Source organism: Pipistrellus kuhlii, unplaced genomic scaffold (assembly GCF_014108245.1).
Source record: "Pipistrellus kuhlii isolate mPipKuh1 unplaced genomic scaffold, mPipKuh1.p scaffold_m20_p_6, whole genome shotgun sequence".
In the NCBI taxonomy this organism is placed as follows: domain Eukaryota; kingdom Metazoa; phylum Chordata; class Mammalia; order Chiroptera; family Vespertilionidae; genus Pipistrellus; species Pipistrellus kuhlii.
In genome coordinates this window covers 1,055,259-1,072,500 of record NW_023425562.1, presented here as the reverse complement: position 1 = coordinate 1,072,500, position 17,242 = coordinate 1,055,259, and the positions used below count along the sequence as shown (strand labels likewise).

Genomic DNA, 17,242 nt, shown 5'->3' with positions numbered 1-17,242 from the left:
CCCTCCCCTCAAAAAAAAATGCTAAGGTCCTTCATGCAAAGCCTGTGTTTAACTTTCGCATTTTGGTTTTGACCACTTTCTTAAAGGGACCAACCATATGCCTATGCAGGGGCCGGGGCCCAGCCAGCTCAACCTGACCAACAGCTCCATGAGCATGCCCGCCAGCAGCCACGGGTCCATGGGCGGCTACAGCCACGCGGTGCCGTCCTCCCAGAGCGTGCCGGTGCAGAGCCAGATGACCATGAGCCAGGGCCAGCCCATGGGGAACTACGGCCCCCGGCCGAACATGAGCATGCAGCCGAACCAAGGTAACGAGCTGTGTGTGCGTGCGGCAGAGACTCTGAGGAGAAAGCAGCGCTTTCAGGCTGTTGACTGATGTAGAACAGTCTAGGTTGGATGTGAGCAGCAATGAAAAGGAATGTTGAGTTTGAAATTAGCTTAAAATACGTTTATTTCTTACATTTAGAAATTAAATTGCTTAATCTTTTTATGTAAGCTTACTTATTTTTATGTCTTTGATAGTTTATTTGAGATTCTGTGTTTTTGGATTTTTTTGTAAGAAAAGTTAATGAATAATTTGAACGCTAATCAACGAAAGCTTTAGAGCTAAAAAATTGAGAAAATAGGATTTTATTGTTGTAAGTACAACCCCTAACAATTCACCTACTCTCTGGTTCATTTTACCTGGTAAGGATATGTTAATTTGTATGGATTTCCCTTGATTTACATGGATGTCTTCTGATGCCGAGCTTCAGCATTTACAGATAATTGTCACATAATTTGTTATTACAGCATCAGTGGAGGTGCCACCCTGTTCTTGTGTTAGATGGCGTGAGGTCTATTAGCGTTTATGACAGGCTCAGAGAATGGGATTGTTACCCTGTTCCTCGTTTAGGTATTCTTGTGCATAATAGCTGGAAACCGGTAAGCGGCGCTCTGTTCTGCTAATTGCCCGTTAAGCATTTGGCATGTTGCCAGCCTAAAGCTTTCTCAATTATGAAATGTGGTGAGGTTACGAGTTTAAGATAGATTTAATGTATTTGCAATAAAATTTTCTAGATTTTGATTACGATAAATCACTAAAGTGAATTCAGATAAAGGAAGTCAGTGTTAATCTGTTGACAATTCTTTGTGATGAAATAATATATTCTAAATTTTAAATATTAATACAAGATATTTTTTGTAACTTCGATGAGACATACTGAAAACAAAGGGAGACAATAGATAAATTGTCAGTGAAAGTAGCTGCACAAAACTGGTGCCTGCTTTATTTTTATCTCCCAAGTGCAGTGCCAGGATGGAACATTGCTCCCTTCTCTTAGGTCAGTTAGGTCAGTGGAGATCAGACATCTCTCCATACAGCTGGCAGCCAGGAGACAGCACGAAGTCGATAGTGATTCTGACAGCAGCTGCAGAAGGTGGACGGCTCCTCAGAAGCCGAGTGTGCAGACAGGAAATGGAGGTGGTTGCAGTATAGTTGCTGTGATGTAAGATTTGAAGAAGAAAATAATGGGTGTAGGAGAATAGTTATTGTTTTTGGAGAAAGGAGTTGTATTCATAAGAATTGTTCATTTCAAACTAAGGACCAACTATTCTTTTAAAAAAATGTCATCTTTTGTACTAATGTGTAGTTTTTTCTTTTACTATAATTGTTACATTATTTTTTTGTTTTGTTCCCATAAATGACATTTTGTAATAGAAGACTTCAGAAAATGATTATCTAGGGATTTGATTTAAAGAAATATAAGTTACTTTTCAAAAGAGAGATTAGGATGGAAATAAGTGAAGAAATTTTCAATGTATTAAAAAATCTCTTCAGTAATAATAGAATACTTTCAGTTAAGTTTTGATACTTTAGAATCAAAGAAAATTATCCTATATAATAAAGAGGTAATATGCAAATTAATGCCCACACCCTTACAAGATGGCTGCCTACAACCAGGCCAGTGAGGTGAGTAGTGGACGACCAAACAACTGATCAGCAGACTGTGTGGGGCGACCAGGCTGGCAGGGGTCCGTGAGGGGCAACCAGGCTGGTAGGGGGGGTAGTTGGGGTGACCAGGCCAGCGGAGGGGGCAGTTGGGGGCCACCAGGCCAGCAGGGGGGACAGTGGGAGGTGATTAGGCTGGTGGGCGGTGGGGGGAAGGGTAGTGAGGGGCGGACTAGGCCAGCAATGGGGGGGAAGGGTGCAGTTAGGAGCAACCAGGTTGGCAGGGGGGCAGTAAGAGGTGACCAGGCAGGCAGGCAGATGAGTGATTAGGAACCAGCAGTCCAGGATTGTGAGAGGGATGCTCCAGATTGGAGAGAGTGCAGGCTGTGCTGAGGGGACTCCCCCGCTCCCGTGCATACATTTCATGCATTGGGCCTAGTTCTATATAATAAAAGCCTAATATGCTAAGTGTTTAACCATTCAACCAGTTGCTATGATATGCACTGACCACCAGGGGGGCAGACGCTCTGACTGATAGGTTAGCTTGCTGTCGGGGTCAGGCCAATCAGGACTGGGTGAGAAGGGCCAGAAACGCCCTGAGCCAACCTCCTGAGGTCCCTCCTCAGCCTCTAAAATATTCCTTCTAATTAATTTCATTTTAGTGTGTACAAATCCGTGCACTAGGCTTTTAGTGTGATAACAGATTTTTGTGTTCCTCTTTAAGATGTTAATGTTATTTGTAAACAAGATTGAATGTGTGTTTTGTGTTTTTCCAGGTCCAATGATGCACCAGCAGCCTCCTTCCCAGCAGTACAACATGCCCCAGGGCGGCGGGCAGCACTACCAGGGTCAGCAGCCGCCCATGGGGATGATGGGCCAGGTCAGCCAAGGCAATCACATGATGGGCCAGAGGCAGATGCCGCCCTACAGACCGCCCCAGCAGGGTAAGAGCCCAGCGGACGTGTCCTGCTTCAGAGAAATAACAGTGGGTGGGAGGCTCTCCATTTAATGAACTTCATCCAGGCAAAGTTAGGGCTTTTATTTCCAGACTAGAGGCCCGGTGCACGCATTCATGCACGGGTGGGGTTCCTTGGCCTGGCTGGCGATGGGGGCTGTCTCACCCAGTCCCACTCGGGGCAGAGCAGGGCCAGCCACCCTGTGGGAGGGACTGCGGGAGGTTGGCTGTGGGAGTACATGACTACCAGGGGGCAGCTCCTGCATTGAGTGTCTGCCCCCTGGTGGTCAGTGTGCATCATAGTGACGGGTCATAATGACTGCTTAGGCTTTTGAGTGTGTGTGTGTGTGTGTGTATTTTTTAAATACACCCCACTATATATTTTTTTTCCCGAGAGGTAGTGGATATAAAGGGTTATAAATTGGATAGAAACTTCCTGGTATTCAGCTTTCCTTTAATCTTTTCTGGGAAAAGATTACATCATAAAATTTTACATCAAAAGCTCATTTGCAGCAGAAAATACCATTTATTTTTGAGTATGTACTAAATATATGGTCAGAAACAAACCCTCATTTATTTTAAACTGCTCTAATATAAAAATAAAAATAAGGAAATTAATTTCCTAGTAGTTTGACTCTTTTTAAGAAGCTAGTGTTTGTGTTTTTGAGTTGATAATTGCTTGGTACTGCATATATGGTCTTAGCAACAGTTATTGTGAAATGTGGTGTTGGTGTGTGTTTATGTACGTGTGTGCATGAGCATAGGGAGAAGTGCATGAACGCCGGAGCAGGGAGGGGCCTGGGCAGCAGAGAAGTGCACTCCGGTGACATCATCGGAGGAAGCCTGTGGTGCTGAGAGCCTGTTGTGATGCCTCGCCCGTTGTGGTTTCAGGCCCGCCCCAGCAGTACTCGGGCCAGGAGGACTATTACGGGGACCAGTACAGTCACGGCGGACAGGGGCCTCCGGAAGGCATGAACCAGCAGTATTACCCTGACGGTAATCTCCCTAACGCCCGCTTCCCATGCCTGTGGCCCCCTCCCCCTCTGTCCTCGCAGGAAGCTCCCAGCATGCCTTGGGGCTGAAGAAACTGCCGATAGGCTGCCTCTCCGTTAGGACCCCGCCGCCTCAGCACCAGGGCTGCGGCTCTCCGTGTCATCCATTGTGTTAGAGTCCCACAGCACTGCCGCCGGGTCCTTTCCTTTATAGAAGAGGATCCTTTCATGTTGGTTTCTCTGAACCAAAACTGACGTTATCGATTTGCTTTCCTAAATAACGGCTTTATTTAGTTCATATACCATAAAGTGTCTGTTGGCTTACTTTTATGCATTGTATAAATGCACAGACTTCCTCAAGGTTTTTTGTTTCATCATTTTAGTTGATGCTGCATACTCTTAAAGAGCTATGGTTTGTATACAGCAGCATTTGCATTTGAGGAAAAGTTTGGAGGCTAAATTACACCCAGAATATAGTTGTATGTGGAGTTATGGAAGAGGAAAGGTGTTTAGAAAACAGATTTCGTTCTAGGTGTTCGGTTTAACGGTGAGGTGTTCAGAGGGAGGCTGCACTGAGGGTGGCTAGTAAAATGGCCTGACTTGGTGGCCCGCCAGCTCCCGGGCCTGTCGCTGCCCGCTCAGCTTGCACAGCTTCTGTCTGGCCAGCTCGCAGTGCAGAATGAAGAGGAAGGATCCCCTCACACAGCGGGCCCCTCAGTGGTTCCCGAGCCACAGAGGGTTGTCTGGTTATGCAGGGACTTGCCGAAGTCCTCACTGACGTAGTCAGCTCCCGGGGTGTGTTCGAGGCCAACCACTTCAGAAGAGAAATGAGGGAGCTAAGAACTGACAGCTGAAGTGTTGGAGCCAAAGCAGACGACAAGAAGATATCACTTGGTTATTGAAGAAGTCACTTTGCTGCCATTTTTATCTGTGTGAATCCTGAAGGCACGTCATGGCAGGACGTGGGCTCACCGGAGGCTTTGCCAGGCAGGCCAGCAGCACTCACCTGCAGAGCTAGCTGCACACGGCACCCGTGTTAGTGGGAACGTGTGGGTGATTCTGGTTAGAAATGCCCCGAATTATTCAGTGTTGTTTTTAGTTTTATATGAAGACACTGTATTAAGTAATTTCTTAGACTATAGATGTTTTAAAAAGGTAAAATCTAGGTTCTTTAATTTTATTAGGAAATTTGCTGAATATAAATGATTGGTGTGTTTAATTTTTAAAATGTATTTTAAGTAATTGAGTTGAATTTGGGACTGTTAGTTTGGTTGGTCCTGAGTATGTTCTGAAGTGTGAAATTTGTATTGTTATAAATAGGACCTTTCTATACAAAATAGATGTTTTTGTAAATATCAGAACTTTAAAGTTCTATTAATAATACACCCTATTTCATTGGGATTTCAAATGTTATCCGGTATCATTTTGCATAAGTGTGTGTTAATATGTTTGTCTGACATTTACGTAGATTCTTTGTTCCATTTACAATGACTAATTCTCTTAGACATCATTGGATATTTTCTTACTCTGTTTATTTTTTATTTTTTAAAAATATTTTTATTGATTTCAGAGAGGAAGGGAGAAGGAGAGATAGAAATATCAATGATGAGAGAAAATCATTGGTTGGCTGCCTCCTGCACACCCCACACTGGGGAAGGAGCCTGCAACCCAGGCCGGTGCCCAGGCCAGGAAATGAACGGTGACCCCCTGATTCATAGGTTGATGCCTGTCCACTGAGCCACCCCAGCCGGCTCTGACTCTGTTTGGATATTTATGCAGTAACATGAGATTGGGAGCTGGCATACTTTTCCTCTAAAGAGCCGGAGAGAAAACCTTTCCATCTTTGTGTGCCACGGGCTATTGATCTCAGCCACTGGACTCGTGTCGCAGCATGAAAACAGCTCTAACTGTAAGCAGGCAGGTGGGCTCAGACTGCAGGCCGGTTCGCTGACCCTCCATCCAGATATCGATGAGATGGTGTAGGAACATGGCTACTAGAGCCCTGAGTACGGCACTTACTCATAACTGTGCTTCTCCTTCCTGAGTTAGGGGTCCACTGAATTGTAGCTCAGACCTTCGCCAGCTGAAAGGGTAGTCCTACATTTCTTTGTGCAATTTAATTCAAAGGCCTAGAGGATCGATTTTCACTAAACTCTAGTCATCTTCAGGCCAAATTCATCATGCCTTAGCAGTAAAGGTGTGCTCTGCTCGATACAATATTAACTTCATGAAGGTGTATGTTTATGTCACCATGGAAACATTATCTGTGGGCCTCTAGAATGGCAGCAGTAAGCTTTATATTTCACATCTAGAAATACTTTGAGATACTATGTTTTATTCAAGTAAATAGAGTGTGAAAAATTTGTCTCAGTTTTTTTCAAGGGAAATTTAGGAGCTCTTTTGTGTTAATATTTCACAGTTTTTAGCGTATGCTGCGGCATGGGCACCCAGAACTGGTGTTTGACACAGTATGATGATTGTTTCCTTTGTGTACTGGAATTTAATTCAAGTTATTTAAAAAAAAGAAAGATAAAAGGTTTTTTCTCTCCTTTATGAGGATTATCAGAGTTAAGACTACGGGTAATGTTTTTAAAACTGCTGTTTTTTGCTTTTAAGAAAATTTGCAAGTTGTCTTGATATGAAAACAATCACATTGGTAAATATTTGGCTAATGCAATTGAAATTATTTTTTATGTATTTCCATTTCTTTTTTTTCCAGTTTTATCTGCAAGTTTAAATATATTTAGGGTTTTCACTCAGTGGCCATTAACGTTTCTCCCTGTCTCTTGTCGAATTGATGTAGGTCATAATGAGCACGGTTATCAGCAACCGTCGTATCCTGAGCAAGGCTACGATAGGCCTTACGAGGATCCCTCACAACATTACTACGAAGGAGGTATCGCCATACCTTCACACGCACACACACGCCCCCGCAGGCGCCCGGCTCTGGAGAGCGCAGCTGCTGGCTGTCTCATGACGGAGCCGGACAGCCAGAATCGCTTCCTTACAGACATGTACAACCTGTAACCGTGACCTGCCCTTCCTAATAACAGTGAAAAGACTAAAACATTTACCAACAATTGCTTCCTCCGCGGATGTTTTCTGTCGGAACACAAACCCAGCTCCAGTGTCGTGTGTGTCCCCGTGTATGGTCTCACCACAGTGTAGTGCCTTAGGCAGCAGCTTGCTGACCGTGTGTAGCTAGTGTGTGCTCTCGTAGTGTCTTTAATTTTGTCTTTTTATTTCATTTAGCGTAGTCATGCTCTCTGACTGGCGTTCCAGTCAGTGTAATGCTCGTATGCAGAGGCGCTGGGAATGCTGCAGTTGAACCTTGCAAATTGGCTTTAACTGCAGTGTGTTTGGCCGAAACCCTTCTGTTTGGTTTGAGTTTTTTCTTTGTTTTGTTAACTTTTAAAAATCAGTATGGCATTTGATTTCGTTCTTGTGTTGTTGGCTCTGCAGCTTAGAGGAAAGAGTTCCTTGAGCACACTCTCAGTTCCCCTCTCCCGTCCCCGCAGGAAGCTCCCAGTACGGCCAGCAGCAGGAGGCCTACCAGGGCCCGCCACCCCCGCAGGGCTACGCGCCCCAGCAGCAGCAGTACGCGGGCCAGCAGGGCTACGCCGGCCAGCAGCAGGCCTACGGTGAGCGCCCTCCGTCCTCTGAAGGTCACGTCTGCCTCCGTCCATCAGTGTCTAGACCAAGTGTTCCTAGATAAACTACAATCTACTTAGAGAGAAACGGAGACGAGGGAGGCTCAGTCAGCATAGGGATGCCTGGAGTCACGCACAGGGCAGGACAGGAACCCGGGACCTCTGTGCTCACAGCCACGCCGGCTCCGCCTGGGCCTGGACCCTGAGGGAGCGGCTGTTCGCCGCCCTCGTCCACATGGTCCAGTGAGCAGCTTGGTTTCCACCACTGGTGACTGTTTGAACTGTTCTTAGTTTTCTGAGGAACCGCCGGACTGCCTTCCGTGGTGCTGTGCAGTCTGGTTCCCATGGCGGTGAGCGAGGCCCTCTCTCTGCACCTCCCCCCTGGCTGCGCTGGCCTTGTGAGAACAGCCCCTCCACAGGCACCGGCGGGTCTCACTGTAGCTCTGATTGCAGATGTAAACCTCCATTTCACATCCAGGTCATTCCTTTGGCTCTGCTGACTGTGGCGAGCACACCAGCGCTCTACAGCTGCAGACACACTGACTCCCAGACGTTCAGAAATGGGTCCCGTATTTTAGTTCGAACCTGCTTCTCGCCTTTTCTCTCACCTCTTGCTTACACTGGTCACTTCCTCATTAAACAGGTGCTTTTCTGAGCACAGACAGATGACTGCCCTTAGCGTGGAGTGAGCCTGCCTTCCCCTCCTGGATCTGACTCATTTGACATACACGTTTGTAATGGCTACTGCAGAACACAATGGTTACACCGAATCAAAGCACCTGGTTCGGAGTGGTGTCCTTGAGTAACTTCCACTCTTATTATGTCCTTTGGAATCTATTTCAAAAAGCATTTGAGAAAAATCAAGATTTTCAAACCACCCTTTTTAGCTTAGATATAAAATACCTGTTCCAAACGCTTCTGGAGTTCTGGGGAGAGATGTTTGCCTGGGCTCTTGTTCATGCTGATTACTTTGCAGGTCCTTCCCAGGGTGGGCCCGGCCCTCAGTATCCGAACTACCCCCAGGGCCAAGGGCAGCAGTACGGGGGGTACAGGCCGACGCAGCCCGGACCACCCCAGCCCCCGCAGCAGAGGCCTTACGGATACGAACAGGTGGGTGCTGGCCAGAGTGTGGCCGCGGCAGTGCCTGCACATCCTTGATTAGGTTAAACATTTTACTGGAAGCTCATTTTTCCTTCTGTTCATAGTACATGAGTTGACCAACAAAACCCTATTTCCTTTTAACTCTGTTTCATGGACTGCTAACAATGGGTGGGAATACTGTGACATGGAAGAGTCTTCTCTAGGCACAGCCTTTGTTCATATCCTCGTCCCCCGCTCGTACTCATCACCTTCTCCCCACCACACGCCCTTGCTATCCGTGGTCTCCCTCCGTAAGTTCTGTGTGTCACCGCCTCTGCCTCCGTCCGGCGCCTGTCCACGATCTCAGGCTCGGTGGCCTTTCTTCCCGCGCCTTTCCTTCCTCCGTCAAGCTGGAGGCGGCGTGGCTCTCACCCTGGCAGCCACTCCCCGAACCCGGGGTCTGTGTAGGTCCCTCTTCGCAGCAGTGCTGCTCAGCTCCACCTGTGCGTCTTACGCGGTGAATCTGCTCATACAGACGGAGTCACAGTAGCGAGGACTTACCGGGCTGCTGCTTCTGCAGGTGCGTTTCAGGTCCGGCACGGAGCTCCCCGCAGCAGGCGATGCTGCAGGGCCCGCTGCGGTTTGAGGAGCAGTTCGTATGGCGCTCCTGGCAGTGCCGGCGCGAGCCTTCCTCACTCAGCTGCTCAGGCCTCGGCCCCTGTGCCGGCACTTGCACTGAAGTGAGAGAGAGGGAACAGAGGCCCGAGAGGCTGGCACTGAGGAGAGGACACTAGATTCTCTCTTCTCACGATGGGCGTTGAGTGACTGTTGCTGAGCCTAACTGTGTATAGTACGTTAGTGACTTTTAAGCACTTCAATTCTGTTCATAGTGCAGTAATCCATTAGCTGTCTCGTGGCACTGAACAGCTTTCCAAGGAAATCCACCTCTGAGGAACGTAAGCTTGAGGTACGAGGTCTTGTGGGGCACAGGCATTTCAACTCCAGAATACTGGCTGGTTTAAGTAGTTCCTGGGACTTGGAGGGATCTGAGCAGGAGAAGCAATCAGCTGGTGATTTCCTTGCCAGTGAGTCTGTTTTTGGAAAACAGGTGCTTTTATGAGCACTTTAAACCATCTTAAGAAGTCTTTGTTGAAATACTAGTACATACTTCCTACTATGTTTCTCTTTCCTTTTACCTTTTTTCTTCTGTTTTACTTTCTTTTGAAAATCTAAACTTAGAAGTTGTATCCTGGACTCACCTGCCTGCACAGCGGGATTTGGCTGCATCCCCTCCTGCTGAGTATCTGTGCTCTCTCTCGCCTCTCAGCCAGCTGGCTTCCAAGTCCACTTTGCTAAACACAACAAAACAAATCAAACTTTTTTGGATTAAAAAAAAATAAATATTGTTCAGATGATTACAATTGTTCCTTTTTTCCCTCCATAGCTCCCCTCCATCCAGTTCCCACCCCACCCCACTGTCCTTATTCATAGGCGTACAATTTTTTGTCCAGTCTCTTCCCGCACCCCCATCCCCCTTTCCCCTCAAGAATTGTCAGTCCATTCCCTTTCTATGCCCCTGATTCTGTTCTATTCACCAGTTTATTCTGTTCATCAGGTTTTTTATTTATTTGATTTTTAGATTCACTTGTTGATAGATATGTATTTGTTCATAATTTTTATCTTTACATTTTTCTTCTTCCTCTTCTTAAAGAATGCCTTTCAGCATTTCATATAATACTGGTTTGGCGGTGATGAACTCCTTTAGCTTTTTCTTATCTGTGAAGCTCTTTATCTGACAAATATTCAGCAGGAGGGGATGCAGCCAAATCCCACCATGCAGGCAGATGAGTCCAGGATTCAACTGATAAGTTCAGGTTTTTAAAGAGAAAGTAAAACAGAAGAAAAAAGGTAAAAGAGAAACATACTAGAAAGAATATACTAGTATTTCGATTCTTAATGATAGCTTTAAAGGTAAAAGAAAAGAGAAACATACTATAAAGAATATACTACTATTTCACTTCTTAATGATAGCTTTGCTAGGTAGAGTAATCTTAGTTATAGGTTCTTGCTATTCATCACTTTGAATATTTCTTGCCAATAGTTTCTGTTGAGAAATCAGCTGACAATCGTATGGCTGCTCCCTTGTAGGTAATTAACTGTTGTTCCCTTGCTGCTTTTAATATTTTCTCTTTGTCTTTTGCTCTTGGCATTTTAATTAAGATGAGTCTTGGTGTGGTCCTCTTTGGACTCCTTTTGTTTGGGGTTCTCTGCACTTCCTGGACTTGTAAGTCTATTTCTTTCACCAGGTGGGGGAAATTTTCGGTCATCATTTCTTCAAATAGGTTTTCAGTATCTTGCTCTCTTTCTTCTTCTGGCACCCCCATAATTCTGATTTTGGTATGCTTGAAGTTGTCCCAGAGGCTCCTTAGACTATCTTCATATATTTGGATTCTTTTTTCTTTTCTGGTTGGGTGTTTTTTGCTTCTTTGTATTTCAAATCCTTGACTTGATTCTTGCGATCCTATAGTCTATTGTTAGATCTCTGTATAATATTTTTTTATTTCAGTCAGTGTATATTTAGTTTCTAGTTGGTCCTTTTTCATAACCTCAAGTGTCTCACTAAATTTATCTTCCTTTTCTAGAAAATTCTTGAAAAACCTTATAACCGTGGTTTTGAACTCTATATCCAGTAGTTTGCTTTCCTCCATTTCTTTCATTTGTGATCTGCTTCTTTGTCTCTGTATTTTGCCTGCTTTCCTGAGTTGATATAGTAGCGTTGTGTGCTAGGTGTCCTATAGGGCCCAGTGGCTCAGCCTCCCCAGTTACCTGAGATGGACACTCTTGGTGCACCCCTTTGTAGGCGGTGTGCACAATCTTATTGTAGTTAAGCTTGATTGTTGTTGGTATCACTGGGAGGAATTGACCTCCAGGACAATTGGCTATGAGGGTCAGCTGTGTCTACCATGGGAGAACTTCTGGGCTAGAGACACCCTTATGAGGCAAAACTTGCTTCAGTGGGGCTTTGGTGCTCACTGAGTGTGCCCCCTGAGTGTGTCCTTTATGGATCTGAGGAGTTGTAATCTGGATGGTCCTACTCTGACCCCTGGGTGCACTGGCTCTTGGATCTCCAAGGAGGTGCTAAGTTAGCCTCTGCCTGAGGCCACCCAGCAGGAGCTACAGAGAGATCTGCAGATTCCTCCTCTTTGTTTGGGGTTTGGAGGTGCCCAGATGAGGCCCAGCTGTGAAGCAGTGCAGGCTGCTGTGGGGCCTTGGGCTTTCTTTTGGATGTTCTGGGTCTCTCTGACTCAGCTGCAGTTTGTTAGGTAGGTTTATATTTCAAAGTACCAGGCAATTCATATGAAAAAGCCTCTGTGCACAGCTTGGATGGGGTGGAGTCTCAGGGCGGAACAAACAGCAATAGCTTCCCATCAGTCCTGCCCTAAGAGGCCCCTGGGTCTCAGTGTCCCTTGGTAATCTGTAAACACTGCAAGCACCTTTAAGAGAAGGCCGCCCTCGTGTTCTGCCAGAAGCCAGACAGTCCAGTTTCTCCCCATATGAGTCTGGTTCCCCAGAGTCTCGCCCAGAACTGGAGTTCAGAGCAGGTGGGAGCTTGTGTCTCCCTCCGGATTGAAAAAGCCAGCTGCGTACTCTGTTGCCAGCCCTTTCCGTGTGCCTCCGTACCTCTTCACTTTATTTTCGAAGCTCCTCTGAGTCTGAGTGTGCTTTTCTCTTCCCCTCTAGTTGTAGAATTTCCACTCAGCCAGCCTTCCTGTGTTTCTGGATGATGTTTTTTTTGTCTTTTAGTTGTGGTTTTGAAGTTGTTGTGTGAGGCAGCAGTTCAGGTGTTTACCTATGCTGCCATCTTAGTTTCTCTCCTTGCCTGCATTTTATAAACCAGCTGCCTCTCTGAAGTGCTTGGCCTCGTAGGAAGGCCCGTGTCTTTAGAAAGCTCTTTTTCCTTTCCCTCCAGATCTCCCTTCATCCTTGTACTTATCCCAAATATCTTCGATGTTAATTCGTAACAGTAATGATAATAAGCTAAATAGTCACAAAGTTATTCCACTAGCATCACATTTACATACTCAAATATATCACAGCAGAATTTAGAGCCAGAACTTGTTGTCCAAATTAGTCCTACAGGACTCACCAAACATTGAAACTTCCACTGTGTGATAGATACTGTTCTATGTTCAGAGGCTCTGAAATTCACTTGCAAGTGAATGTAATGTCAGAAGAAATTATAGAGGCCTATGTACCTAAATACTAGCAATTTTTGTTATGAATGCAATAGCTTTCATAACATGGCAATGCTAAGATTTATTTGTGATTTTCTTGCCGAAGTATTACCTAATTGTATTTTACAATTTATCTTTTAGGGACAGTATGGAAATTACCAGCAGTGAAGGCTCGCACATTCCAGTGACCACACCCGCCGGCAGCCACACCCGTGCGGCCCCTCCGGGAAGAGACCCTCCATTCCACCGTTTTTTGGAGAAGCCTTGGGCTCGGGCTGCTCCTCAGCCAGCAGCCGTGCGGCTTAGTTGTGTAAAAGGCTTTAGTAGCTCAAAAATACTCTTTAATCTCCCATTTCTACTCTAGATGGCAACATTGGACAGAAAATAGGCCGCAACCCATGTGCAGTGGTTTCGGGACTGTCTCAAACGGACTGTTACAGGCTGGACGGTGCGGGCAGCTTTGTATGTTCTGCAGGTTAAGGGAATTTAATACTTTTCCACAGATTCTTTTGTAAGGGGGGAGAGGGAAATGTACACTTTTTACAGTTAGCACTATTTTGTATATTATGTTTATTCCATGTGGTGAATGTGCCGAACAGTACACTGTGTGTGGGACAGAGTCAGCCATCCTGTCAGCGAGGGCTGGGCGTGTGGGCGCCTCATTGTGTTGGTCTCTGGTGAGGCTGCAGGTCCCATGGGGAAGCCACCTGCCGCCATGGTGCTCAGAGGAAGTCAGCTTCCTCACCTGACAGCTAATCCGGGGCACTGGGATGCAGTTTTGGGTAAAAAGACTTTTTTTTAAAGCTTTCCAGTTTTGTGGATTAAAATTTTTTATAACGATCACTTATAATACAGTTTTAAAATGTGAGGTAATAAGAATTACTTCACGTTGGATCTGAAGAATCTTGGTAAAGGGTTCAAGTAAATGAAATGGTAATCCTCTCCTAAAATAGCAGGAAGTGGAAGTGTTAATTTACCTTGTTAATCAGGGGAGTTAGTAATAGCAAAGCATTTTATACGCTATCAAGGAAAGGCCAACATTGATTCGGTCATTTTAACATCAGGTTAGATGGTTTATATACTAGGATAGTTCAAGAGACTTACAAACCTTTATTTCAACGTTCTTAACTGGAAATAGTATACATTTGTAAAGGGACATGAGTTTTCCCTTCTCATGTTGGTGAATATAACAGAGATGTTGCTGAGGCTCGCAGGACTATTGGAAGGACGGAGTGCGTCTGGGTCACTGTGCTCACTAGCAGGGCGTAGCCACCATGTGAGACGCTGGGCCTGGTCATTCAGCTCAGTGCAGGGACAGTGCCCGAGGCAGGAGGCCTGCATGGAGGGCTCCAAGCACAGCCACTCCGGCAGGTCTGAACGCATCCAGCCCAGAGGTAAGTGCCGTGCCCATCACGGCTGCCCAGGCCCAGGGGACAAGGCGTGCTCTTTGCCATTGACCGGGCTTCCCACTGCCCCGGAAAGGAAGCGGAGGGCCTGCCTTTCCCCTGAGTGAGGCAGAGCCGTGCCCAGCACACGGCCGTCGGAGAAGGACCTCCGGGTCTGTGTGCGAGAGGCGCGTGGGCCAAGGTCAGAGCAGGTCTCCCTCAGCGCGGTCAGCAGCAAGTGGACATGGAGTCTGAGCGACAGCGCGGCCGGCCGGCGGGGGGCATGCTGGCGGTTCTGTGCCAATTCCCACCACTGTGTACTCGGTTGCTATTTAAAACTGTACCAGCTCTAACGGAGGAATAAATTATTTGTGATTTTAATTTTCTCATTTGTTTCTTTAAATTAGATCTCTCTGACTGTTGTTTTGTCTGGAGACTCTGCTGTGGGTATTTTACAGAAGTGCGTCCAGTATAGCAGACTGGATTTGTATTCTAGGACTTGATCAAAATTCTCTTGCCATGCCCAAGTTAATTAGAATTAACTGTTCAGTAATCAGCATGTTGTGTGGGCTGTTTGTTACAGAATTCTTTCTCTGGAAATGAAGTCCATGCGGCTATCATCGGGATGACTGAATGAGATAAATGAGTGAACAGGCAAAACTGTACTCACCCAACCTGGTGCAGATACGTTATCTCATTTGAAGGAAGCTCAACTGACATTAAGAAATAATTTGTCTTGCCAGCCCATCTTCTGTTGTCTTATTCTCCTTTTAATGGAAACGAAAATTGCAATTTTAATAAGCAGAATTTCCTCCAGGACTCTCTTCCTGGAGACTAGTGCATTTGCAAGCTTTAATTGTTTTATAACAGTCTTATTTCGTAGAAGTTTTTAATTGGCGGTGACAAGAATTACCTTACTCCTTGGGTGCCGGGGAGGAAGAGCCGTACCAGTAGCTTTCTACTGCCCTTGACATTCCCGGATAGATAGTTCATTCTAAAACTGCAATTTGTATTTTATCAAAATGTGCGTTATTATAATGAAGAGATTATTAAAACAGCCCATAAAATTCCAGAAGCAAAATATCACTAAGAAATGCAGGGTGATTATTGATCGCCATTTAAAAATACTTCACTGTGTCAGTGTAGTTGCTTGAGAATACGTTAGTATTTTGTAGAGCTGTGGTGACACATCGGGGGTGTTTTTTGTTTTTTTTTAATTTTTTAATGGGAGTTTCAAAGAAAAAGCTAGGTGGAGGGGGTGGTAGAATGAGCCCAAGTACCAGTAACCCGACTTTCCACTTAACAGCTGCTGGCCAGTCTTGCATTGCCTCTGCTCACCCACCGACTGAAGAACACACCCTGTCCTTTGTTATTTCTGTAGGCATCTTTAAAAGATAAGACTCTTAAAAAACACCCTGGCACTTACAGACTCTTCCTGTTTCTGAAATTTTGTATTTTCAGTGTTAACATTGCTTTAGAAACAATCTCAGATATTGTATGAATCAATGTCTTTCAACTTATTCATGTTAAATAGGACATTAGCGAAATAGATTATACAGAAGGTGAACCTTCTCCCATCATTTCATATCTCAAAGGTAACAATTATTAAAGGCTTGATATGTTTCTTCCAATTTCATTTTACACATAAAAGCCAACATATATTATTGTCTTTTAAAATAAAAATAGAATTATACTACCCATACTACTTTGCAACTTCCTTTTTTTAAAGTTAGAAATATCTTAAATGTTCTTTATTCCTATATTATTGTTCCTATTTTTTTTTTTACTGCTGCAAAAACAACACTTTCCTAAGCTACCTGGCTAGGGTTTATTTTTATTTACTGACTTATTTTGGTATGCTTGTCGCAGTATTTCTATATGATACATTTCTGTTATGTTAGGAGTAGTGCTATATACATTTTTAAGTTTCCCTCTAAAAGATACATCCTTGCTAACACTATATTATTAGTTCTGTTATTTTTTCAATTCTTATAGGCTTTAAAAAACACTATTTCAGAATTTCATTTGGTTTATTTGTAAGTTTGAGCGTCTTTTCAAATGCTTAATGACACTTCATTATTTTTTGCCCTGAAATACATTCTGTTTTTCTATTGGAATGTTTATTGTCTCAGAGAGGGGAGACAGTGTAAGCACGCACACACACACACACACACACACACACACACATATAGTTGTATGTGGTTTTCTCTACATGCACAGCAGTTCCTATCTCTTCTGGGTATTGCATATGTGTTCAGTCTGTTCATTATTTTTAACTTCGGCTGAGATGTTTATCACTGTTAAAGTTTTAAGATTTTATGTAGTCAATTTCTTGTTGCAGCCTCCCTAGTTTTACATGTGTAAAAATATTTTCATATTTGCTTATATTTAAAAAAAAATTCATTGTACCGGGTATGGTTTAGAGCACTAACTTTTCCCCTAAATGGATAGAATGGTTTCATAGCATTATGAATAAAGCAAGGATTAGGAATGCCACCTTATTTATTTAAAACATCAGTTCGGTGAAGGCCTGTCTGACAGCCGTTCTAAAGACTAGCTGGATCCATTTAAGTAGAACTTCATCTGATTGGCACAAAGGTGTGTGCCCCTCCCCAACAAGGTGTTTTTTATTAGATAAGAGCTAATTACAAAAAGTCTGAACAGCGACCGGCTTCCTAATAGAGAAGGATTGAAATGTGTAATTTTATGCAGCACGCCCAGAACATCTTGGAGCTCGTTGTTTCTTGACTATGTCAAGCCTCCCTCTCCCCTTCCCCTCAGCTTGGACGAGAGAACCAGCCTGTGGGCTCGGGTGTTATAGTAACAAAGACTCTGCTTGGGGGCCCGGCCACCGCCCGGGATATGCTGCACATGGGGTTCCCCTGCCCGGACATGCTCTACACGGGGTCCCACCGCCCCGGACATGCTGACCACACTCACCCTACTGTCCACGGAGCTCCGCTCTCCATGGAGCCTCGCTCTCCACACTCCCTGCTGTCCACGCTCGCCCCGCCC

General features: G+C 45.0%; 1 protein-coding gene across 4 annotated transcripts in view; it reads left to right on the top strand.

Annotated features, from left to right (window-relative positions):
* Positions 1-14,608, top strand: part of SS18 (SS18 subunit of BAF chromatin remodeling complex) — a 37,869-nt gene extending 23,261 nt beyond the window's left edge. The window contains exons 5-11 of one of the 4 annotated variants that reach the window (XM_036418735.2): positions 87-308; positions 2,707-2,874; positions 3,777-3,881; positions 6,681-6,773; positions 7,396-7,518; positions 8,504-8,637; positions 12,984-14,608. In XM_036418735.2, coding sequence (XP_036274628.1) covers positions 87-308; positions 2,707-2,874; positions 3,777-3,881; positions 6,681-6,773; positions 7,396-7,518; positions 8,504-8,637; positions 12,984-13,010 — 872 coding nt within the window. In that variant the 3' untranslated portion in view covers positions 13,011-14,608. The remainder of the gene's footprint in view (positions 1-86; positions 309-2,706; positions 2,875-3,776; positions 3,882-6,680; positions 6,774-7,395; positions 7,519-8,503; positions 8,638-12,983) is intronic. The other 3 variants (XM_036418736.2, XM_036418737.2, XM_036418738.2) reach the window with 3 other exon arrangements.
* Positions 14,609-17,242: the final 2,634 nt, after the last annotated feature.